This window comes from Odocoileus virginianus, chromosome 18 (assembly GCF_023699985.2).
Source record: "Odocoileus virginianus isolate 20LAN1187 ecotype Illinois chromosome 18, Ovbor_1.2, whole genome shotgun sequence".
Taxonomy (NCBI): domain Eukaryota; kingdom Metazoa; phylum Chordata; class Mammalia; order Artiodactyla; family Cervidae; genus Odocoileus; species Odocoileus virginianus.
Genome location: NC_069691.1, coordinates 32,623,765 through 32,647,392, shown reverse-complemented (window position 1 = coordinate 32,647,392; position 23,628 = coordinate 32,623,765). Strand labels below are relative to the sequence as shown.

Below are 23,628 nucleotides of genomic sequence, written 5' to 3'. Positions count from 1 at the left end.
TGCTGTCCTTGTGTCCATTTCTCTCCTCTCCCCAGAGTCTCAATTCATCCATCCTGGACCCTTCAACATCTTCCTTGTGCAAACAGCATTAGAAGGCATTTTGAGTTGGGGTCGAAGTATGCAAGGGGTTTACCTATGATAAAACTAACAGAATAAACCCTCTTCCTTCTATTTATGAAAGCAGCCTTCTTGTCTTTGGGCTTAGAACACCTTACAGGAGTGAGAAGCAGGTCTTCCTCGGCTTCTTCCAAGATGGTTGTATTTGAGGGAGTTGTATGTTTGGTCTCAGACAAGCAGTCAGCAGGATGGAAGTAGAAAGATGGTAAATGCTGTGTGTTACATTTGGCAGCTAGTTAGCAGAGTTGTCCAAGTCTTTGCTTAGCATCTTTCTAGGTTTGTAAGATCAGATTGAAGGCTTTTTGAAAACAATATTCTTTGTGTGAAGTCGCCAAAAGGGACATGAGAGAGACAGTGGGGCACAAGCAAGGTTTGTGAGGGCTGAAGATTCTAAGTATCAGAAGTGTCCTTTCTATGCGTTTGTGAATGAGTGTGAGTTTAATAAATTTGAAAGCAAGGAGGGCCATTCCATACTAATGACACACAGCAAGCTAATGTGCACAAACTCCAATTCGTCTGGTCACTCACTAGGTGGCTGTCAGGGTAATTTTTATTCTGAGTTTTAGAAGCACAATGTAAATTACTTTCCCTGTAAAGAACCACAGAACTATAAGGCGATGGCTGATACTTAAGTGAATACTGATAGGAGTGCGTAGTGTTACACCCAACAGTCACTAGACACCTGTACTTCTTTCTTGTTTGTCCCTTGATTTTTCTGCTAAGATGCTCTTCTGTTAGGGAACAGCAAAGCTGACACTAGGTTTTGAAGTATACCTATGAAAATACTCCCTGGGAAGAATTCTAACTGGGCTAGAACCTACAGTATTCATTAAGGACATTTTCTTGAAGAGTATCATAGAATTGGTTGGCCCTGGCTTTCTTTGGTCATTTCTCATCCTCTGTCTGGTATTTTGATCCCCAGGAGGGCTGAGTGGCCATGGATCATCTGTGTATTAGGGAATCCCATTTATAAATTACATTTGTTTTTTATTTGAAAAAATAAAAACCCCTGTGTCCTCTTCTGCTGGATTCCTTATCATTTGCTAGTATGTTAAAAATCTATTTATATCTGTTTCAGTGATTGGCTGTTTTAAAACTCCCTCAACTATAATGAAGACTTTGTCCACAGAAACTAGATGGTCTGCATAGAAAGAAATATTTAATCTGTTTGTTTTTCATCTTAACATGCATTTTACTGTCTTTGTTCCTCTCTTCCCTCTGAGAATAGTGGCCACTCATTGCTACAGTTTGTCTTGAATTTTATCAGAAAGGTAAGCATTATGTTTGATCTTCAAGGTGTAGGAAAGGTGATTCAGCCCCATGAATAAATTTAGAAACAAAATAATATTTGCTTAGGGTGATTTATAAATAAATATGAGGCAACCATTGGTGCCAAGTGGAAACCTTCTCTTTGATTGCTACTTAAATCCGTCCAGATTTAAACATGTAAACTTCTTGATTTGTATGAAGTAAGACATCTGTATTTGGTTTATTAAAACCTGCTGATGTCTCCAGAACTAAATTTGTTCCTATATAGGCCTCTGGGTAGCTGTAGCTAAAAAGCAGAGATGTATAGTTTTTGCTAGTTTGATTACCTGACTTCCAGCCCTGTACAGGTGTGCAGGAATAAATTAACATAAGCTACCTCTGACGAGTCACTGCATACATTAACAGCAGAGGTGAAGATGCGAAAACATGCTACCTGCCTCCTGCTATCACCTTCCCAGCAGCGACATCCATTTTTCCCATCATTCTGTGCTTAGAAAAGTTCTCTGTAAGTTTCCAAAGAGAGATTTTCAATAAGTGCATATGATTTCACCAGGCAATACCGCCAAGAAATGAGCCACTTAGCACCAATTTAAGATAACCATTAGTGTATTTGCCCTAATACAATTAGCTGTCAAACAGTGTGTTAATCTTCTCCAAGTATGAGAAGAGAACACTTTAAGGCATCAGCTTTTTCATTTCCTATATTTTTTGCCACCCAAACTGCAGCTCTCCTTTACCAGAATTCTTTTAAAAGGTAAAGCCGCATGGGTCCTCTGACTTTTAAAGGAAGACTTTTTTTTCCCCCTCTGTTACTCTTTTTGGTTTCACAATACAGCCAGGAGATCAATAGGTCTTTTGTACTTATCTCCATTACTTTCCATCAAAGGCAAACAAAATAAATTTCCCCTTCTGAGTAATTGCTAGTTGTGTCCTCCTTGAGCGAAACTTTGGTAGTAAGATAAACTTCGGTGTCATTCCTGTCTCTGGGGTTCTTTTTATATCCTGGGAGAAGAGCAGTGAGCAAAACGGCCTCCTTGTATCATGGGGAGAGACTCTGTCAAGCCTACCATGAGCCTGGATCTTCCTAATGACCTCCTGCTGGCCCAGCTGGATGTAAGACAAGCTCATTTAAGCCTCTGCTGACCTTTCACTCCTCCAGCCCAAGAAGTACACCAATCACTTCCACCAAACTGCCTACCAACTAGACAACAAGGCTTAATGGCGAGCAAAGGACTTCCTGTCCATGATACAAAGTTCTTACAAATTTCTCTTGATGAGAGTACCATTAAATCTCTTGTGGCTACATAACTTCCACTGTGTAAATGCAATGCTTCCATATACCCTGTATTCCTGCCTTCCCTCAAAAGGAATGAGCTACTACTCTCTCCATCAGGAACTTGAAAATCCAGGCAGAAATAGCATTTAGATCAGCATGTACATACTGCATGCGTAGTTGGTAATTTTCAGGATGGCACCACTTTGAAAGGGTCATCTTCATGATTTCTGTCTCCCTTAGGTCTCCCACCACCTATCTGATCCCCTGATAGAGTTCTTTGATCTCATTCTTTCTTATAATGATTCATTTTAAGTATTTGTTTTTGTAGATAGTCTTTTCTGTTTTAAAACAAACAAAAAAGGCCATTTCTCACCTGGAAGCAGGTTATGAGACTTCACACACTTATTAGTATTTGCTTGTATCCTTCCTGCAAAGATGGGTTCTCCATACCGTAAGAGGCTTCTACCAGCCCTTTCTTGCTGAGTGATTTGTTGTTGTTGTGCTAAGGAGACAGACTTTTCTTTTCTCTGTTGAAATTTCATTGTGAAGGTTGGGCTAGAAAGCATTTCTTTTTTCTGTTTTTAAAAAGCCTTCTCAGAAATAATTTAATGTTTTTGCCGTAAGACTCCCACAAGCTTCAAATAAATGAATGTGGCAGAATATGAAAGGAGTTTACACTTGCCAAAAAATTACAATGTCATAAAAAAAGGATTTATTAACTTTGATTCTTGAGTGCCAAGATGTGTGTGTGTCTGCATGTGTGAGAGAGAAGCAAGCTGAGAAAGAGGAAAAAAGAATGCTTTTCAGGAAAGGACAATTTTTCTTCAGTTACTTAACAGAAAGCTACACTTTTTAAAAAATACCTAGATTTTATGTCCTAATGCAAGCGGCTTGAATTAAAACAGGAGTTGTAAATTCCTGGTAAAAAGCTGTTATGCCTGAAGTGTTAGTGATCTTAACTCTAGTATTTTATGGAGTTTATTACTTCTTTTATTAACAAGGGGGGGAAATGTTGCCTACTTCTAGTTTAATTCTTTTTCTTGCTTGCTCTAATTATTTTGACTTTACCTTAGTAAAAAAAAAAAAAAAAAAAAACTGTGTTTCTAACCTGAACATACGTAAGTGATGCCTCCAGTTTGCTATTGCATATATCAATTGGAATTATTGCCAGCTATTCAGAAATTATGCTAACGTTCTCATCTAAATGTATCCACATAAAGTATATGTGTGTTTATATGTGAACAACCACATAAATAAGAATATCAAAAGACAGATCATCCTTAATTGCCAGAGTAGACATCTTCCTCTTGGGAAATGATGTATGAAGTTACTTTAGCACATGGATGGGAAATAAGATTTTTTTCAGTCAGAAGAGACAGATTTGGGCGATGAGAACAACAGACCTTCAGAAGTAAGCCTCATGAGTCTGATGGCCAGCTGAGGGAAGCCGCTCGAACTCTGCTGGCTTTTTAGTCCGCTCTGTCACCAAGGGGGCACTGGGGGGTCAGTCCGCTCACTAGTAATTGTGTTTTACAGACTTCTAAAGCAATTGGCTCAGTCAGTCCCAATTCAATAAAAGTGGAGAGCAAGAGAGAGAGCACTTTTGTTCTATTTTTTACTTGAAATTATTTCATTCAGCAGTCTGTCTTTTTTATTACCAGGACTTGACATTAGCACTCCAAGCTATATTAGCATCCATTTCAGCAGTTCAGTAATGGTATTAAAAAAACACTTAACTTCAACGGTGAATGGTTGTATGACAGTACCATAAAAAATCCACATTAAAAAAAAAAAACTTATGTATTTGTCCCAGCAAATTATTTTTCACTTGTTTAACCACTTCAAAGCTATGTTCTTGAGATGGGTTTTCACGAGAACCTTCTTGCACTCAGAAGCAAGCAGTCAGCAGTGCTCTGTTGATTAGGGAATCAGGAGAACAGGGAAAGAGATCCAGTGGGGAGAGGGGAGGTAGAGATGCTGTTTACCCTGTAGTTAGATTACCTTCCATTCATCAGCAGAGATGGAATTGGCAACCTCAGAGCACCCAAGGTGAAATTCTTGGATCCTCATGCCTGGCTGGGATTTGATTTTTAACCCAGCACTCCCCAAACTTGGGAGCAGAGCCTAACTACTTTGGCACTGCAGCGCGCTCATAAATGACTACATTAGGTTCTAAATTTTGATTAAACATTCAGTAATTAATCAATGGTAGACATGAAGCAGTTGGCAAGGTCCAGAGCTGCAAAATGTTTAAGACATAAAACATTACGAAGTAATTAGAATATGCTCCTTCAAGAGAAGGATTGCCTTCAATAAAGAGGTAAATGATAGCATCCTGCTTATTGTGGACGTAGGCAGCCAGAGCAATATGATAAACTGCTGGAGATACACATATCAGTAATCATCCACATTATTAGTGCCATTAATCATAATTCCAAAAATATGACAGCAGCAGCCAACTTTTTGACCAATTTCGCTTCTGCCCGTTGGCCATTATAACTTCGCTAATAGACTGCAGAGCTCCTGTGCGTGGCAGTTTGCATTGAGAATGGAAGGTTAATTATATTTGAGCTGCTGATTTCTTCTCTCCTTGGAAAAGGCTTAGCACTTTGACAATCCCAAGAGCTCACTGTTGTTAAACCAGTAAAAGTACTTTATTGAAATTTTCTTTGTTGGTCAGGAACAAGGAGATGTTTCAGATGAGAGAGATGCACCAGGCTGGGATAGCTGCTAATGTTTCTTGCTCCAAAGTGATCCTTGGGCAAAAAGATGAAGTCAGAGGTTTCTTTAGCTCGCTTTGCTCTCGTTTCTCTTCGGCAGACTGGTAGAAAGTTCACTCTATGGTGATACACCAGGTGAATCCCAGAAGATGCGTGGTGGTCTCAATATGTATATATAGGACTAAGAAGCTGGGGGAAGTGGTTAATGGTATTGGAAGCAATAAGCACCTCTTTCATACAGAATTCTGCTTCTATGGCTATGCTGTGTGAATCAGGAGTAAAAAGAATTTCAGAAAAATCTGAATGTTTCTAAACATTGAAAGGTAGCATAGTTGTATTGCTGGTTGCTTAACTGAAGTTTTCCTGTTGGTAGTTTTGACACCATTTAACCAAAGATATAAATTAGATTTTTGTGCATTCTTTTTGCTCATGTGTCTTAAATAGTTTCATTTTCAACACAGAATTCTAGATAAGGCTGTAGCTCAATTATAATATTGCCTACAAAATCCTGTCCCCTGGGGAACTCGCACATCCCTAATGCTGTCTTTTTAAAAGATCACAAATTGTTTTAATGATATAAAACCTTCTTGGATAGTTAGGAAGTATTTCCTTTGAAAAAGACCTCAGAAAGAAACTGATGTTCCATGTTGTACACATTAGAAAAGAAAGCTTATTTTTAAATAGGAGAAGAAATTTGAATGTCAAGAGAAAAATGCATTCTTACTGTTTTGGAAATAGACCTTCAGAACTCTTTGTATAAGATGATAAAAATCAGATGGAAAACTGGAGAGTTAGTTCATCCAGGGTAAATATAAATCTCAAAATTGTAGCACAGATTTTATTCAAGTCCTTAAAAGATGCCGGGGTGAATGGCTTCGCTTTCTCTTACCCAACAGTAGTAGTAAGCTGAGCACCATATGAGCTGCCTGATTGAGAAATTTTCCAAATGCTGTGAAAACATAATCCTATTCACAGTGTAACACACGTCTCACATTACAGCGCAACAGGTTATCTATTGAATAATCAGCACCCTCGAGAAGCCTTAATGTGTCAGATACAGCTCAGAAGTAAAATGGTTAGGGAACAGCGTTGGATATCAATTCTGCACTTAACCTGAGCATCCAGCATAGACATTTTCCATCCACCAATCTGCCTTCCCAAATGCCATCACTACATTAACATTTTTTATGCATTCCACAGCAATGACAAATTGTTTTGTAGCCGTAGTGCCAGATTTAGTATGCGAGAGACACGTTCGCCTCTGCCAGCAAACCAATAATTCTCACTAACATCTTCAGAGTTACAACATTTATAAAGTTGCAAAGTGGAGTAAACAAACCATCTGTTTGGCTTTTCCATATATGTCATGCTTTCTTATTAGCATATTACGATTCATTTAGTAAACAAATTTGGTGATTTCGTTCACGTCAAAGTTAGGTCGGAAGCTTGAAGATGATTAACATTCCTGGGACAGGCACATTAATACATTGCTTCCTCGGCAAAGTTAAATGGCTTCTCAGGAGAATCGCCCCTTGTTGACAAGATGAGACTGTCAATTTGGTTTGCCTGCCACATTAGGGGCCGTAAGGGGATGGCAGGCTCTGAGAGAGGGGAGTCATGTAGGCAGCATAATTCACTGTGAATTGAGAAAAGAAGTCTAATTCTGATAAATGGTCGACCCCAATACATCCTACCTGTTATTACAACAGACGTGCCGTATCTGTGCAGTAAATTAGCTAAACCCCTAAAGAGTTTGGTGGGAGCTTATCTTCAAGTGAATAATTTGAATGGAGAGAGAACTGTCTGCGTGACCAGTATGGATGATTTGTTTTATATTGAAAGGGATTGAAGGGACTGGATTTCATACTTTTAATTTGCAAGAATTTGCTTAGCTTTTGTTTCTTGCATTTATCATGTACTTCTGTACTTTGGGGGGGTGGGAGGAGCTGAGCATTGTTCACTAAAATTTAACATTGAATTTCCTTCCTGGGGGTGGTTTTCAGATCTTTTGGAGAAAATCTTTAAATACTACCTTAGAGAGCACCTGCTCATTTTGCAAAAATGTATATACTATCAAAAATATCATGACTTCACAGGACTATAAGTATACCACCATCAATAAATGGGAATACAAATATTTTTGAGGCATTCAGGACAACAGGTAGTGTCATGGCAATCTAGATAGGAGAATAAATAAGGCACAAAAGTTTTTAACTTTTCATTTCTGTGGATTTGGAGAGCAGATTTACATTTCCGATCAGGAATATTGACTCTGTTCAATAATACACTCAAACCCGGCATCCAGATTTTATATTTTATATTACAGGTTGAATAAATTTATGTATGCCCATATACATACATAAAAACACACATACACTATTTATATGTGGTGGTATCTACTGTGTATACTTCACTGTGATCATTCTGGACAATTTGAGGTGTGTGCATGTGTGTGAAGTGGCAAAGATAAGCAGAAAAAATAAAGGCCAAAGTTAGGCCAAAATGAAGCCTCGGTTCCACTTCACCTGGGGCACTGCAATTAATTATCAAGTATTTTGTTTCAGTTCAGTAAGTTTAGGATGGCTCAGAACTGATTAAGAATTAAGATTAGATTGGGCTTCTTATGTAACCTATAGCTTGATTCAGTTTCATGGCCACGTTTTGATTTTCTAACTTGGTCATGAGATTCTTCTTTTTCAAAAAAGTTCTTATTTGTATCTCAAAACCAAAGTTAAAATCTCAGAACACTTCTTCAGTGTGCTTATTTTTTTTTTTCTTTTTATGGTTAAACATTAAGTTGAACTAGGTATTTGAACCAGCTTAGAAAGGGAAATGTGAGGAAAGAAAAGCTCAAGACAGGACTGACTTTCTCTAAAGGGTGTTTGCATTTATTTGACTGTTGGGTTTGCTGTCTTCTGTGGTTGCATGCTAAAATTTTCCTTTTTTAACTGAGATATAATTGACTTGTTTTCGTTAAAGAAACCAAAAAAGAGAGGTCGTCCACTTTAATCTAGTTAGAGTGCTCCCACTAAACATTTCAAATAGTAAGTCTGGTTTCATGACCTCTTCTATGTCATATAAGCTTCATTACCTTTTGCTTTTAAGGGTGCTCTTAGTTTTCAAGAGGCTTTGGTAAACTCAGTACAGAAATAGTAGGAATGAGTGCAGAGGTCAGAAGAAACATTTGTGGTTCTAAGCATGCCCAAGTTATAGGACTGTGTCATGCCCTAGTTATGTAGCATTACCTTGCACCACAGTGGGGTGTGAGTGGGTCAGGGTTATCCTCTGCTATATTATCTGTGTCTTTTCTTAAATCTTTAGGTACATGTTTCCAATCCTGGGATCACTGTTTTCACTTCTATAGTTTGTTTTGGGGAAAGTTTAAGACTCTGCCTATTACTGATTGAAGTCAAATAAATGCACTTTTAATTATGTCCCATGTGCAAAGTATTGGGTTGATCAAAAGTTAGAGTGTTTCCATCAGATGTGATGGGGAAATCCAAATGAACTTTTTGGTCAACCCAGTATTCTACTTGAGCAGCAGGAGACTTGAGGTTGCATAAGATAGTTTGTGTTCTTAAAAGTGACAATCATGGAACTACAATTTGGCCTACTGTCTTGACGAGATCCCCAGTAAGATCAGATCCTTCCTTACTCTACTTATCAACTTACCTTCTGTCTTCATCCCAGTCTTTTCCTTTTCTCTGTAAGAGGAAGCTACCTCCTCATATTGGTATTACCTACCTAATACCCAATCAACGCAAATAGAAACAGCTTTTGTACTGCTGACATTCTTATAAAGTATAATAAGTTCTAATACAGTCTTAGTTCATGGTTATTTCTTCCTCTTTTCTGGAGACAAATATTCAGAACATTCGGTTTATTTTCTAGAAAAACTCATCTCTGGAGAACTCAAACTCTGTTCCTTTCTGGAGTCCTCCTGCTCCTGATTACAGACAGCTGCCCACCGCTTCCTCTGCCGGGGTCCTCCCATATCCAGCACTCTCTGGTCGTCTTCCGCTTTTTAGAATCCTCTTCCTCGTATACCTGATAGTCTCTTGGTGACCCTTCTTTCTGTGTCTCTTCATCTTCCTTTTCTTTTTAACCTCTCTAGGTTTTGCTGATCCATGTAAACTTGTAAGTTGCTGTTAACTCCAGGTCTTCGTGTCTTCTGCTCGGAGAGTGTTCTGTGGCAATTCATGGTTTGGATTGACTGAGTCCAGCACCGCTTTTTGTCCATTCTGTGGAGGCAAAGCTAACCTCCTGAGATACAGGATCAGGACGCTCTCAAGAGTCTGTCTCCTCTCCTCTCGCTTTGCCTCTTTCCTCTCCAGTAATACTGGGCGTTAAGTTAGAATAGCTCCAAGCCCACCATCATGAGAGTGAACCAGTAAGCTTTCCACGTTCTTCCTATCCCTAATTCTAGTATTTTGCATATGGCATTTCGGAGGATTATCACACAAAAATGAAATAGATTAAGAAATGAACATAAAAGAATCAATTCTCTTGAACTGTGGTTGCATAATGGAAATCGACTACCACGAATGAACCCGTGTACTGAAGTTATGAACAGCAGAGCTAATGCACTGCCATGAGTTCATCTTTATTATTGCATTATACCTGAATCAATTGATAAAGTAGCTTTTTTTTTTTAAAGGCAAGGATGGCACTTAATTGAATAAAAGTCAATGTAATTATATTAGCAGAGGCCAACAGTACTGCTGACAGCGGAAAAGGGACACTGTTGAACCGAGTGCCAGAGCTGGTCTACACATTTCTGCACATCATTTGGTTGACAGATATTGAGGGCTGGTACCTCATCTAATTAGATTACAAATTTCTATTGCTGTAAGTGAGACATGAAGAGAAACATCTCTTCCTGGTAACACAACAGTGGAGATGTGTAATTTCACAAGTCATCTCAGGGAAGATGTGTCCATCTGGGGACCAGTGTGTCCTTTTGTCAATGTTAATTTATTCTTCCTTATTCAGTGTATCTCGATGTGACTGCTGTGTGTCTGGCTGCTGCTTTCTCAGCAGTGAATCTAGGAAGCGGTCGCTGCAGATGTGTGAGAAGCAGCAGAGTTCTAGATTAGGGTCATCGCAACATGTGTGTCTGTGAAATTAAGAAAGGGAGGGGAGGGTGTTAAAAATAATACACAGAGGGGTAGGATTCTGCACGCTGCTTATGCTTGGCAGGTTGTTTTATCAATGGAGCAATAGTACGTACTGCAACTCTATTTCCACATTCTTGTAATAACTCTGGTGGTGTCATACCCACATGTCAGGGGGAAAGATTTCTCAGTAGGCATTTCCTGCACTCTGCTTAACAACCTGCATTTGGAATCATCTGCCATCTGACACCAAGGAGACGGGGCGCGACTGTCAGAGCAGGGACCCTGGGGACCACTTCTGTTTATCATTCGCATATCCGCAACACTGCATGCATCTGTATAGAACTCATTTATGGATGACGATGATGCTGTGAATTTGGTTTATCTTAATTTGATTTATGATTTTTGGATGATGCGGCTGATCTGAAAATCATCAAGACAGCATATGAGATGATCGCTTATGACAGAAAATGATTTTTTGATCAGAACATTTTAAATCCCTATGTTATTGTTTAAGTTTTTTTTTCCAAACCAGATGTCTAGAATGTGAATTTGTTTTCTCTCTCTCTCCTTCTCTCTCTTTTTCTCTGTCTCTCATTCTTGCTTTCTTTTGTGATCGATTTAGCAAAAGATTAGAAAGCTGATCTTATTATCACAAGGTAAGCTCAGCCGTTCTAAGTGCTGTGCAGAGGGGGCCGCCGCCCCTCTGCCCCTTCAAACCCAGAGTGCTATATATTGTCTTGTGTGGAAAGGTGGAACGTGTTTCCCACCTTTCTTGTCTCTGAGGCACATACCTCTCAACCATCTCTAAGAAATATTAGCCATGCTCGTCACCAAACGGTGTGACTCATTTTGGATTTTCCATACTTTTTAATTATAATCAGCAGGTATGTCGAACTTGATCCTGGCCATTCTAGGTCATTTCTATTATCACAATTAACTTCTCCAAGATGTAGAGCTTCCACCATTATTGAGAAGCTTTTATGCATCTGTATTTATTTATTGGTTTGCTTTTTGGAAGGGTAGCCTTCAATTTAGACACTTGTCAAACATACGCCTTTGCAGGTGGAGAGAGGTATATGCCCAAGGGCACTTTAAAAATAAATGGGGGATGTAAATACTAAGGCAATGTTTTCAGATAGATAATAACCTATCAGGCTTTGTAAATCATGACATCCCTATGGATGCTCTGGGACAAATCTTTTTTTTTCTTTATATATATATGTATATACACACAAGCAAAGCACTCAGTGAGTATAGTATAAGTTTTGCTTGCCTAAGAAGTACGGATTCCAGTTATTAAAATGGAGGGACCATGTGTTATTATTGTGCTTGAATTTTTGGGGGGTTTTTTTTTTTTTTGGTATTTATTGTGTGTGGGTTTTTTTTCTTTTTTGGTCCCTTTGTTTTTTTTTTTCCTTCTGTTGAGTGTGATTTTTTTTTAAATGGGGGGTGGGTTTCATGTATTAAGCCAACTTCTGTTTTTCACCTTTTTTTTTTTAAGATTAAAGTTTACAACTTGGAATTACTTGAAATACTATTTTTAACTCTGAAATATAGCAGCTTCTGAAGATAAATGTATTTTACTATTAGATTTAGCTGAGATCCCAAATCATTCTTTAAAAGGGGATTTATATTAAAGATAGTATGTAACTATTTTTATTAAATAAATTGCTGACCTTTTAAGCTAAATTATTTTCTGAAATAAGATGAGGAAGATGAGAGGGAACAAATTATTTTGTCAAGTGAATTCTAAATTATCTAAACCATTTACTCTTTTTTAAAAATAGGAATCCTTTTCATACCTCTAAAGTGTTCGCTGTAGAAAAAAGGGGGTTTCCTTCTGTTTTTAGGTAAATTCAAATTATTATTTGGTTTGGACAAGCAGAAAGTTTCCATTCGTTTATCATATTCAGTATATTTTTTCAAATCTCTGCTGTGAGATTCTCTGCAGCTGATGCTGCTACAGAGTGAAAGGAACAGAACAATCATTCAGAAAATGGTGCATGGGTTTGCCTTCATCCTTCCGTTGAGGACTTTTACTCTCTTATAAAAATTATGTTAATGAAGAGCTCCCCTTATTGCACTCCCCACTACCACTTACTCCCCAGTCCTGAGGATGTAGGAAAATGCTTGCTTTTTACAATAGCGTCATTAGCAATGAATGCGCTTAGGTGATGCCTGGCGGAAACTGAATCAATTTTAAAATGCTCTCTTTTTTCTCGCCCTCCCCGCTCCCTGTACACCCACCCGCCCCCCCTTCCCTCTTGTTTTCCTAGACACAGTGCCAACATAAATCTGCATCGTAAACTGTTGACCAAAGAACTCGATGACATGGGCCTGGACTCATCACAGCCCTCCCTTAGCAAGGACCTCCGGGATGAATTTTTGATGAAGATCTATGGGGCCCAGCACCCCCTGGGGCTCGACCTCAGGGAAGACGCCTCCTCTCCCGCGGGGACGGAAGACTCCCACCTGAACGGCTATGGGAGGGGCATGGCGGAGGACTACATGGTCCTGGACCTGAGCACCACCTCCAGCCTGCAGTCCAGCAGCAGCATCCATTCCTCCAGAGAATCCGACGCCGGCAGCGATGAGGGGATTCTCCTGGACGACCTTGACGGGGCGAGTGACAGCGGGGAGTCGGCGCACAAGGCCGAGGCCCCCACCCTCCCTGGCGGGCTCGGGGCTGACGTTTCAGGGTCTCTGATGTTCAGCAGCTTGTCCGGGAGCACCGGTGGGATCATGTGTAACATTTGCCACAAGACGTACAGCAACAAGGGGACGCTGCGGGTGCACTACAAAACCGTGCACTTGCGAGAGATGCACAAGTGCAAAGTCCCCGGTTGCAATATGATGTTTTCCTCTGTGCGAAGCCGGAATCGGCACAGTCAGAACCCCAATCTCCACAAAAACATTCCCTTCACTGCAGTAGATTAGTCTCAGAACGGACACTGCAAATGCCAGCTCTCACCAGATGGCCTATGTATCTGAACTGCCATAGTGTGCGCTTGTGTACTTGGGGGAGGGCGTGTGTGCACGTGTGTGTGTACACACATGTATACCTGTGTACACACACACACACACACACACACATTTTCTTTTCTTTGGATATAAGAAGATAAACACTAGGTGCTTTTGAAATTTTTTGTCTTTTTCCTTTATAGTTTTGAGAAAGAAGTCAGATCTTTTAATTTGGAGATGAAACAAAATACCCTTTAAATACACATGCGCACACACATAAAAGCGTGCAACTAGCCCAACCTCTGACAGAGTAACAATTTTTGGTCCTCTCCAAAGAGACAATTTGTTGTACCTATGACTGTTGCCTGCAAAGAGATAAAGGGGGGGAAAAAAAAAAAAACCAAGGAACTTCTTATAGTTGTCTTTTGTGAACTTTAAAGTTTTGAGAGAATCTTCAATTAAAGCATGGCAGATTCACCTGTAAATATTTAGCCTTGAGAGGCCAATGATGTAAAACAATTGTATTGATGGTTGTTTAACTCTTTTGTTTAATTTTTACAGTTACATCCAGCTGTTAGATATACAGGAAAAAAATAGTTTGCTGGCTAGCTCTATTCATTTATGTTAGCATTAATGCACATTTTTTAAGGAAAAAAAAAACATGGTCTTGTTTTTACTACCTGCTAGATATAGTGATAAAGAGGTGCTGGCATGCCTTACAGCACAGATCTGATTTTTTAAAATGTCCTGTACTAGTACATAAATCCAGTCATGCACTTTTTTTCATACACTACAAGGGGATGTGTAATATCCATGCTTCTTTTTTATCCTTAAACTATTGCCATACTTCAAGTAAGTGTCTTTTTTAAAAAATTCACTTGTATAAAAATGGTCTGGTCAGTATAGGGCACAAATGCCAAACAAAAGTATTAGTGTTAACACAAAACTGCCAACTTTGCACAAGTTTCCAGAAAAGAAAATACAATTAGTCACTCAACATAACCACAGGCCAATTTGTCCGGCCACCAGAAAACCGCTTTTAAAAAAAACACTTGGTGATGCTTTCAAGTGCCGAATGTTATTACAATCAACATTGTATCCTTCTTGCTTATATGTTAAGTTACATAAAAGGAAAACAAAGTGATGCATGTGAAACAGCCAAGGCATTTATTCTTTAGAGGCAGGATAATATTTCAGGATACAAAAGCCCAAATTACTCACTGCGGAGCAAAGCTGAATACAGTGAAAGAGCTGAACACTCATGCGCAAGGACCTGACCCTTCTCCATTAAAGAGAGGGAGAAAGTCTGAACTGAGTTGGTCTGTTATGTGGCTGTGTAATTTGTCGCAAGTTATGAAGTAGTACTAAGATTCAGGCTGGTTTGCTAGACAAAATCAAAAGACATTTAATGGCAGAGGCGGCAGTACTTGGAAGCTTTGCAAACATGTGCTCAACTTGAACTAAGCAATACTCCTTTCTGAGAAGCCAGAAGAAGGGGGTTTAAAATAGGATCTCTCACTGTTTAGTGTTTTGCGTTTCCCCACGCGATTTGTCAGAGAGAAATGAAAGCAAGCCTGAAACCAGGCAATCGAGAGTGAGAAAGAGTAGGGAGAGGATTCTCCAAACCTTTTTTGTTTTGTTTTGTTTCCGATGTTTACACATGTTGCCTGAGCTGGTTAACCACATCGGCAGCCTCAGCTACCACAACATACTGACTAAATGATGATATTTACTCAAATTCAGTCTGCAGCCAAAACCATTAGGGTGTGCATTGCAGACTGTTTTGTTGTCTTTTTTTTTTTTTAAGTGGAGAGGGAAAAAGATAAACAAGGCATATTTTGTCAAACAGGACACAATAATTTAAAGAGAATGTATTTCTTTTCTGCATTTAAGGGCCTCAAACATTTCTTTCATCAGTCTAAAAGTTAGAATTACTCCCTTTGTCTTAACTTTTTAATGGCATTTCCATTTTTCATATGTTTTGTAATTATTTTTTTCTAGGTTCACATCAGCATTCATTTCCGTTAAATTTGCCAAAGGAAACTGTTAATATGTTTCTCTTGTTGTTAGTCCTGTAGGATTTATTGTACCTCAGTATTTATTCTTTCCAAAAATAAGCATTATTAAGTTGAGGCTTCAGTATTTTTTGTGTGAAAATTTCAGAAACAATAGAATCTTAAGATAAGCTAGATGTGTCTAGCAGCTTTATGTTTTCATCTCCTTCAGAGGATGCTGTGGGGTTCATTTAATTCTTCATTTGTTCTACAGTGAGGAGAGACCAAAAGTATCTGTAGTACAAAAGAAACTATAGCAAACACTATGTTTTAATGACAAATGTTTACGGTAAAAAAGCTGAGGAATTAGTGCTAACCGCTTTTTGTTTTTCTTGTACCTTTGAATTCCCCAAAGTCTTAATTGCTTTATTTCAGTGTTGTTAAACTGAATAGACAGAGATGTTTTCCTTCGTTTTATACCACATAAGACTCTGTACAGTATGTTTGTGGAAGATGGAACTAGAATAATGAAAATTTGTTTGCAAACATTTTGGTCCTCTTAGCCTTCTGTGTTGCGCTATTGCTCCATTAACCAAATGATTTGATTCCAGAAGGGAGGAAAAAATATTTTGTTGGTATCCCAGCAAAAGGTTATGGAAACACTAGCTTTGCGAGTATACATAGACCAAGTGACACTTTTATGAAATAACACATTTTCAGAAATTTTTAACAATTACACTCTGGGTTGAGATAATTAGAACTCAGCTTGTACAAAATCAGTGCTTAGTCTGTTTAATGTCAACTAAAAGATCTAAAAGCCCTAATGAGTGAATTACATAGCTGTCAGCAGGTCACAACAAAGGCACCAGGCTTAGAACAAGTGTTTGGTACTCACCACAAACCAGGCTGATGTGGATAGCCAGTTAGAATAAGCCCAGAAGTAACAAGATTCTCAAGCAGAATTTCCATTGCTCAGAAGCATGAATGTGTTCACCTGCCTTTTGTTGGAGAAATGACAGTGAGTCCTGGACAGCCTGCCCTTTTTAAGTCTCTCCCCTCTTTCCTACTAGTTTTGTGCCTCAAGTGCCCACATGTTATGGTGGCCTTTTAAGTGGGTGTATAATATTTTCCAGTTTAAAGCCTAATTGCTTAAAAGGGACAGGGGGAGTGGACAGAAGTGGTCCATAAGATGTAGAATCATAAAAACGTACATTTCATCTAGTCCCATAGTGTTGCTTGTTCTGGGGTGTGTGCCTGAGTGCAATGTTTTGACTTAACTCTAAATCTAGTTAAGATGGTGATCCCAAGGCTTATTTGCAAATGGGAAGGATGATGTGATCACCATTTTAACCATTGAGCCCTTCCCTCTTTGTCCATTCATACTCATTTCTTTTTTCATAGGAGTTTTCTGTTGTGACACAGGCTCTGTCCAGCTTCATCCATGCTAGGGCGGCTGAAAAAGGAATAGGATGCAGCATTTCATCCAAGCAACCTTTTTCCCCCACTTGATTCATTTTAACCAGCATTCTGTCACAGGTACAAAACGGCAGTATTATTAACATGCATGTTTGCTAGGTGGTATTGAAATGTTCTGTTTTGATCATTTTAAGCTATGTGTTTGTAAGGATCAGAAAGGCTTAGTCTCCTTTAAGGATTGTCTGTGTGTTGTGGAGGGGGATGACCCGGAGCAAGAATAACGAGAGATAATAAATAATTTGGTGTTTAAAATGTGATAAAGAGCATGACATTCTTCGTTCTGCTATTAATTGTATAGAAATAAGTCAGTGCATTTCAGATCTTAGTCCAGGCTGATGCCTTTTAAAGCTGGCAAACATCTCTTTTGAAATTGTTTTTAGCACAATGGCACCTCTGTCCTTATAGTGTAATTTCTTTGGTAATGAATTCCCAGGCCCTTCCAGTATGAGGAGCAAGGCGCATAACTGGTTAATAGCCTGTTAGTGTGTGTGTATATATATAATATATATAATATATATTATATATATATATAGCTATTTTTTTAAAAGGCAAGCTTTCAAGAAGGGGCTGTTGCAGAGGCATTCTCCTCATTTTACTCAGGGGAAACCATGCACTAGGTTCCCACCAAATAAAAAGTGACCTTTTGTTCCTTTTCCTCTGTACACACCCCTCATGTGTGCCAAGCAAATGAGAACAGAGGCCCTTGGGAATTAAAACAGAAAGAAGCCAGTAACCAGATTGAGATGGACATGCTGCTAACTGCCAGCCGTTGACCTGAGCAGTCCTAACTTGCACTTGGTGTTTTGTGTTGGGCTAGATCGACTAAGTAAATAAATGTCAATTGTCATAAGACACGCTACATCTACTGTCATATGAAACAAATCAGCCAGAAGATACTTTCTTTGATCTTATGGACACACTCCTTCTCTAGAGCTTTGCAAAAATTATGACAAATTTTGGGGTTTAAAAAAATCACTTACATTTCACCCAGACTTGGAATATTTAGAGGAGTTTGCTTCTCCTTCTCATTCTCTGTGTTTCTAATGGAAGGGGTTTACATAAGTATGGAGGGCATTCAGAGACAGGTGCTGCAGAGACTGGAGGGAATCACAGTTTTTTATAGTGAAGTGAGGGGTGTTAAGTAGAGGACTCATACCTGTCCTGGTTTGAAGATAACTAGAAAGGAAAATAGTGAACTCAAGGAAAGGAGGCAGTCAAAAGAAACGTCCAGTGCAACTCTGCCTAGCAGTGGGTGGGAGCAGAGCCATGCAGTGCCTCCCAGAGCACCCCATGACCAGGTGCCTCACTGAATCCTAGTCTGAGAAGGGAGGAGGAAAGCAAGAGTGATGCCTGGAATAGCTCAAGTCCCAGCCAGGTCAGGAGAATCAACTATGGCAGTCAGTGGCTGGGTGGGGGTGTGGTGGTCTTTTTTTCTTACTTTTGGAGTGGAAATGATGCTGAAGTCCCTTAGGAAACTAGAGGATCCATTGGGTCTACCAGATCCTAGAAAAGGCTGGTGGTCAGACCAAGCCCTAGTTGTGCTGAGTGGAAAGGCATGATTGCCAGCGCAGGTCTGTTCTTTCTCCATCGTGACTGTGGCTTGCCCCCATAGCCACGGTTGCACTGCTCTTTGGCTGCAAAGACCTTTTGATCAAACTGTGAGCTCATTCACCTTCCTACAGAGCATAAAAGCAACTTTGCTGCTTTCACATTTTCCCTTCAGGCCAAACCATGTGTGGTAGGTAGCTTTCCTCATGTTAGCATCAGGCCACATCTGCTCTGTCCCAAAGGCATTTCCCTTTCCTATAGTCAGGACTTGCTCACTGTACACGGTAATTTCCATTAGTATTATGCAAATCCAGCTGTACAACTAACTGGTGGGTTAATGTAACATCACTGTTGCCCGGACACCCATCCTCTCCTGTATCCTCCCATCATCCTTATTCATCCCACATCTTGCACAAGATGATGTTTATGGTCATTCGGCAATAACTGGACATCAAATCCTATCTTTTTGGCATTTGTCAAAAAATCCAAATGCCCGATCACAGGGGGTTTAAAGAAAAAAAACTAAGCATTTTTACAAGTACACTGAAATTGGATCAGCATTATCGTTCATTATAATGCTATATATTTTTTTGAAGTAACATACTATAGTTGTCATAAAACTATCTTTATTCTTCTCCTCTGAAGTGTTGTTGTAAATTCATTTGACCTTTACTGCAAGCAAAAAAAAAAAAACCTTTTCTATATAGAGTATCAAGACAAGGCTCAGTTTGTAACAAATAGTGGACTATTACAAAAGAGGAAACGGAAAAAGCCAGGCTGAGCAGCAAGAAGCTTCAGTTCAATTTCACCTCATATCTTTCTAATAACTTACTTGTCACTTTATTACCTTCCAGTAATGTGAACGCTGCTGACAAGACTGTCACACTAACAGCAGACAACACCCTGCCCGCTTCAGCCCCAGCTCTCCTGGCTACTTATTGCCCTGGCCCTAAAGGGACACAAACTAATAGTGTGCTTTCCAGTTCAGCACTTGGCCATCAAATATAAAAGGATGCGTAATTGCCTGTTTATCCCTTGTGAAGGGGAAATTGAGTACAAGGGCTAGGCTTTCCCACTGAGTTCCCCGATGCACACACATCCACAGTCAGCCTCTCCCTCCCTCCCTCCACCTCCTCCCAGCACACGAGCACGCACACACACCCACTAAACTGTATCTCTGGTAGGCCCAAGGCTGCCTCGAGGTGCCCTCTCCAGCTATTAAGTGCACAGTAACAAGACAACTTCTTAAATAAAGGGTCAGTAGAGAGATTCTGGCTTTAACAGCACCCTCTGGGTCTTTGGAAACTTAAGTATTGCAATTCCAAGCTCATGTATTTTGGGAGTACTGGGTATGGTGCTATAATTAGAGCAAAGTTTCTACAAGTCAGTGGCAAAAGTGGGATTAGATTGCCCTATGTTCTGTAAGTAAAGAACTAAGACGTTTTTCCTCTCCTTCAAAAAGTGCACGTGCCGTAAACAAACTGGTTGTGTGTGGTGGTTTGAAAAAAAATTTTTTTAGCTTTGGCCTCCAACCAGTAGTCTAGATGTACACAGGTATCTTGCCGTGACAACTTCCAAATCCATACTGTAACAAGACAGGTTCACCTTTAATTGGACTGACAATCTGAAAAAAATAATAAGGCACAGGGACTTTGAGTTTAATCACTAAAACAGGGACTATCCTATATGTAGAAAGTAAATTCTTTCTACTTTGGGAGAATTTTGGTAAGTGTAAGCACATGAGCTTTAGAAAATCAAGTACGAGGGGACAAAAGGTACAAAGAAAAATCATGTGAAATGTGATCTTCCCAAACATCTTGAGCCCAAATAACATATATAAGTATTGGCTGCTATTTTTGTATACTGAACTACTTAAAGGATCATAAAGATAGCTAGTTAGTGGCTAAATGAAGTATAAGTTCTCTGTGCATCTTCCCTGGGGAATTCAGAGACACCCTGCTTCTTTCTAAACCCTCCTGCATTGGGTCTGATAGATGCTGTTGATCCCACCCCCCTCCTCCCCACCGACTTTGAACAGTCACATTTCAAATCTATATCAAAAAATAAGACACACGCAGGTGTCATCTTTGATGCAAACTTTTGGAAAGACGAGAAGTGGCAGATTGAGAGAGAGACAAAAGGTCTATGTAGACAAACCCGTGCTAAAATAATGGTATTAAGCAGTGTGTGGACTGGGCAGAAAAGCACTTTGAGTAATGATTGTTGGGGTCAGGGAAAAAGCAGTTGATGTTTTTTAAGTTCTGCCAGTATGTATATATTACAATCATTTAGCAAACATCTTAAGAGAATCTTAATTAAAAATTCAGTTGCCAAAATTGCACAGATTATTCAATATTAGCTCTACCCGCCCCTTAAATAACAGGGATGCTTAAGGACAGTTCTAATTGTTTTGGCGTATTTTTAGCTTCCTTTTTCTAAGATTCTTTGAAGGGAAGGAAGAGTGGAAAAAGGTATTTTAACAAAAATGGAAAGAAATAGATAGTATAAAACTATATTTCTTAAAGTATGCAAGCGGTATACCAAGACTTTATAAGGCTTCCTGTTGCCAAACACGATGCTGAAATAATGCACAAGATGGCACATCAGTCCATTACCAACTGGCTCTGCCCACTGCTGTTACAAAATGCAAGGATTGAGAGGTGGCCCCGGGGTGAAGGGGCCTATGTGTGTCAGAGAGCTCCACTCCTCTGGCCCTGGAAACGTTTTCCACAAGAGGGGAGAAAAGACCAACCCTCTTGGTAGTCCTACCCCAAGATGAGCTGACCTGGCACTGTTTCCACAGGAGCCGCGTGACCCGCCCTTCCCACACTAGGAGAGCACCCCTGACCTGCCTGTGAATCAGTGCCGTGGCCAAGAAAAGCAGTGATTCATGAGGCATGATGCTCTTGATTCCCAGACAATGTGCTCAGTTAACAGGCTCACTTGAGATGTATAAACCAAGATGACTGTTTTCATCTAGTACTCAATTTGGAGTGTTTTTGCATGTCTTTGTACATATCTACTCCTTTCAATACCCATCTTAATCTCCCCTGACTTCATTATCTTTCCACTCCTGCCCTTTCTTCTGATCTCACCCACCCTCTTCAAAGAAAATCTTTTCTGAAGCAAGAAGGTAGAACACTCCCTCCTTCATCTGGATTTTGATCACTCTGGAAACATTTGTGTGTTCCACCCTGTCTGGGGTTTACATAACGTGAATTAAGTGAATGAGATGTTCTAGTATTATATATTAACCTGATATGACTAAGATTTATAATATATGGTGCTGTCACTTTCCTGTGCAAACTTTGGTTCTGCTGCCCTGCAGAAAAGTCTCAACCATTTTCCTACCAATGCCAGTATGAACAGGGCAGGAGAGCTAAACGTGGGTACCTGGAGGTCAGAGGGGTGAGGGAGGCGGAGAAACCAGGAGAAGATGTGGGTTTGAGGCCTCCCTGGGCCTTTCCTCAAAGGTGGACGTGAGTCGATCCTTCAGGAAAGCAAGCTCTCAGATCTCAACTGCTCCTCATCGACTAAGCCTTTTAGAACTAGCAAGATCCCTCACCTGGATGAGAGAACACATAACTTTCTTACTCACCCCAAACCCACTGGTGTGTCTTGCTAACAAAAACACTGGACACAAGCCTATTTGACAGCAAAGTTGGCCAAAGGGAACTGAAATATCTTAAGGAAAAGCAATTTTCCCCAAGATATGTCCTCTCTCCCCACTCCCCAACCCCAGAGTTTGGGGCGGGGGTGGGGGGCGGGGGGGCTGTGCTTTTTTTCGTTTCTGTCCTCCTCTGCATCAAACCAGCCTCTTCTGCCCAGCCTGTCACAGAACCAAAGTCTGCACTATGAAAGGGGTCAGCACCCAGGGACGGGCACAGCTTACATCACCCTGATCTGATCATTGTGACGTCGGTAGCTTCATAAATACTGTATGTACCTTGAACAAGGGTTTTGTTTTTGTTTTGTTTTTGGTTTGTTTTTCTTAGTAGTTTAAGGGAATTAAAAGTTTTTATTTGCTGTTTCCTTTGTTGTATTTTCTGTACTATAACTGTCTACAGTATGTCTTTTTGCATAAAATGCATAAGGGTTTGGGGATGTAAATGGAATTTTATTCATATTTTGTCCAAATACCTCTTGTAATTTGTATCAAAATTCTTGTACAATTTTTATATTAAAGATTTATCAGTCACTGATCTCTTCTTACCTCCTTGATTTGAAGAAACCTCAACCAACTCCAGGAGACCACTATGAAATACACCAAGAAACACTTTAGCTTACACTGTGATTCACCCTTATTTAAGCTCCCATGTTGGATAACTTGGTCTCCTTTTTAGACTGGATCATGCTATTATTGAACACACTTCTTAGGAAGATCAAACTCATCTCATGCTCAGATAGCCAAGCTAAGTCAGAGCCCCAGAGATCCTAGCCAGTCAGTCCCAATGGAGCCCAGAAAACATTGTCTCTTTCCTCACTAAAGCTGTCCCTTTGGGGATGTTTTTCCAGTGTCTCCAGAATTTCCTTTCTCAGAAGCCTTGGCCCAAGATGTTTTAAGGAAAGGAAGACCTTAAGTTCTTTTAAGGAAAGGAAGACCTTAAGTATCTTTGCACCTTGGCCTTCTGTAAATAGCTTTCACCCTGACCCTGGGAAATTTGTGGACAGTAGCTAACAGGATGATAACTATACACACACACACACACACACACACACACACACATATATATAGTTTTTCAAACTAGATGTTTGTGTTTCAGTTTATATTCTCTTGACAATGGTTTTCTGCAGATTGGGCTTTTATCATCTAGAAATAAAACTAGCAGATGGAGAGAGGTCATCATTGGCCACATCTCTCGTCATACTGCTTGAGGCCAATGGGAAGAAGCATATAGGCTGCTCTGACTCTGCGATTGTTTAATATTACCCCCACCTCTTAAACCAATTCTAGCTTAACATTAGGCTAACCCAGACTGTAACTTTTCCTAGAGTCTCCCTTTCCATTTAGTATTTCCTGTTCTCCATCCCGGGAGCCACATGTATCCAAGTCTCCCATCTTGTGGCACCCCCTTCTCCCATTTCCTCTGGCCCAGAGAAACCAGCAGCTACCCAGACTCAATCTAGCAACCCCCTTGGCCCCAGGTCTC

The 23,628-nt window shown here is 39.9% G+C and overlaps 1 protein-coding gene across 4 annotated transcripts in view; it reads left to right on the top strand.

Annotated features, from left to right (window-relative positions):
• The window catches only part of BNC2 (basonuclin zinc finger protein 2), a 466,221-nt gene extending 443,541 nt beyond the window's left edge, over nt 1–22,680 (top strand). For 3 of the 4 annotated variants that reach the window (XM_070480545.1, XM_070480549.1, XM_070480548.1), the window contains one exon: nt 12,776–22,680. In XM_070480545.1, coding sequence (XP_070336646.1) covers nt 12,776–13,436 — 661 coding nt within the window. In that variant the 3' untranslated portion in view covers nt 13,437–22,680. The remainder of the gene's footprint in view (nt 1–12,775) is intronic. The other variant, XM_070480546.1, reaches the window with a different exon arrangement.
• The last annotated feature ends 948 nt before the right edge of the window (nt 22,681–23,628 follow it).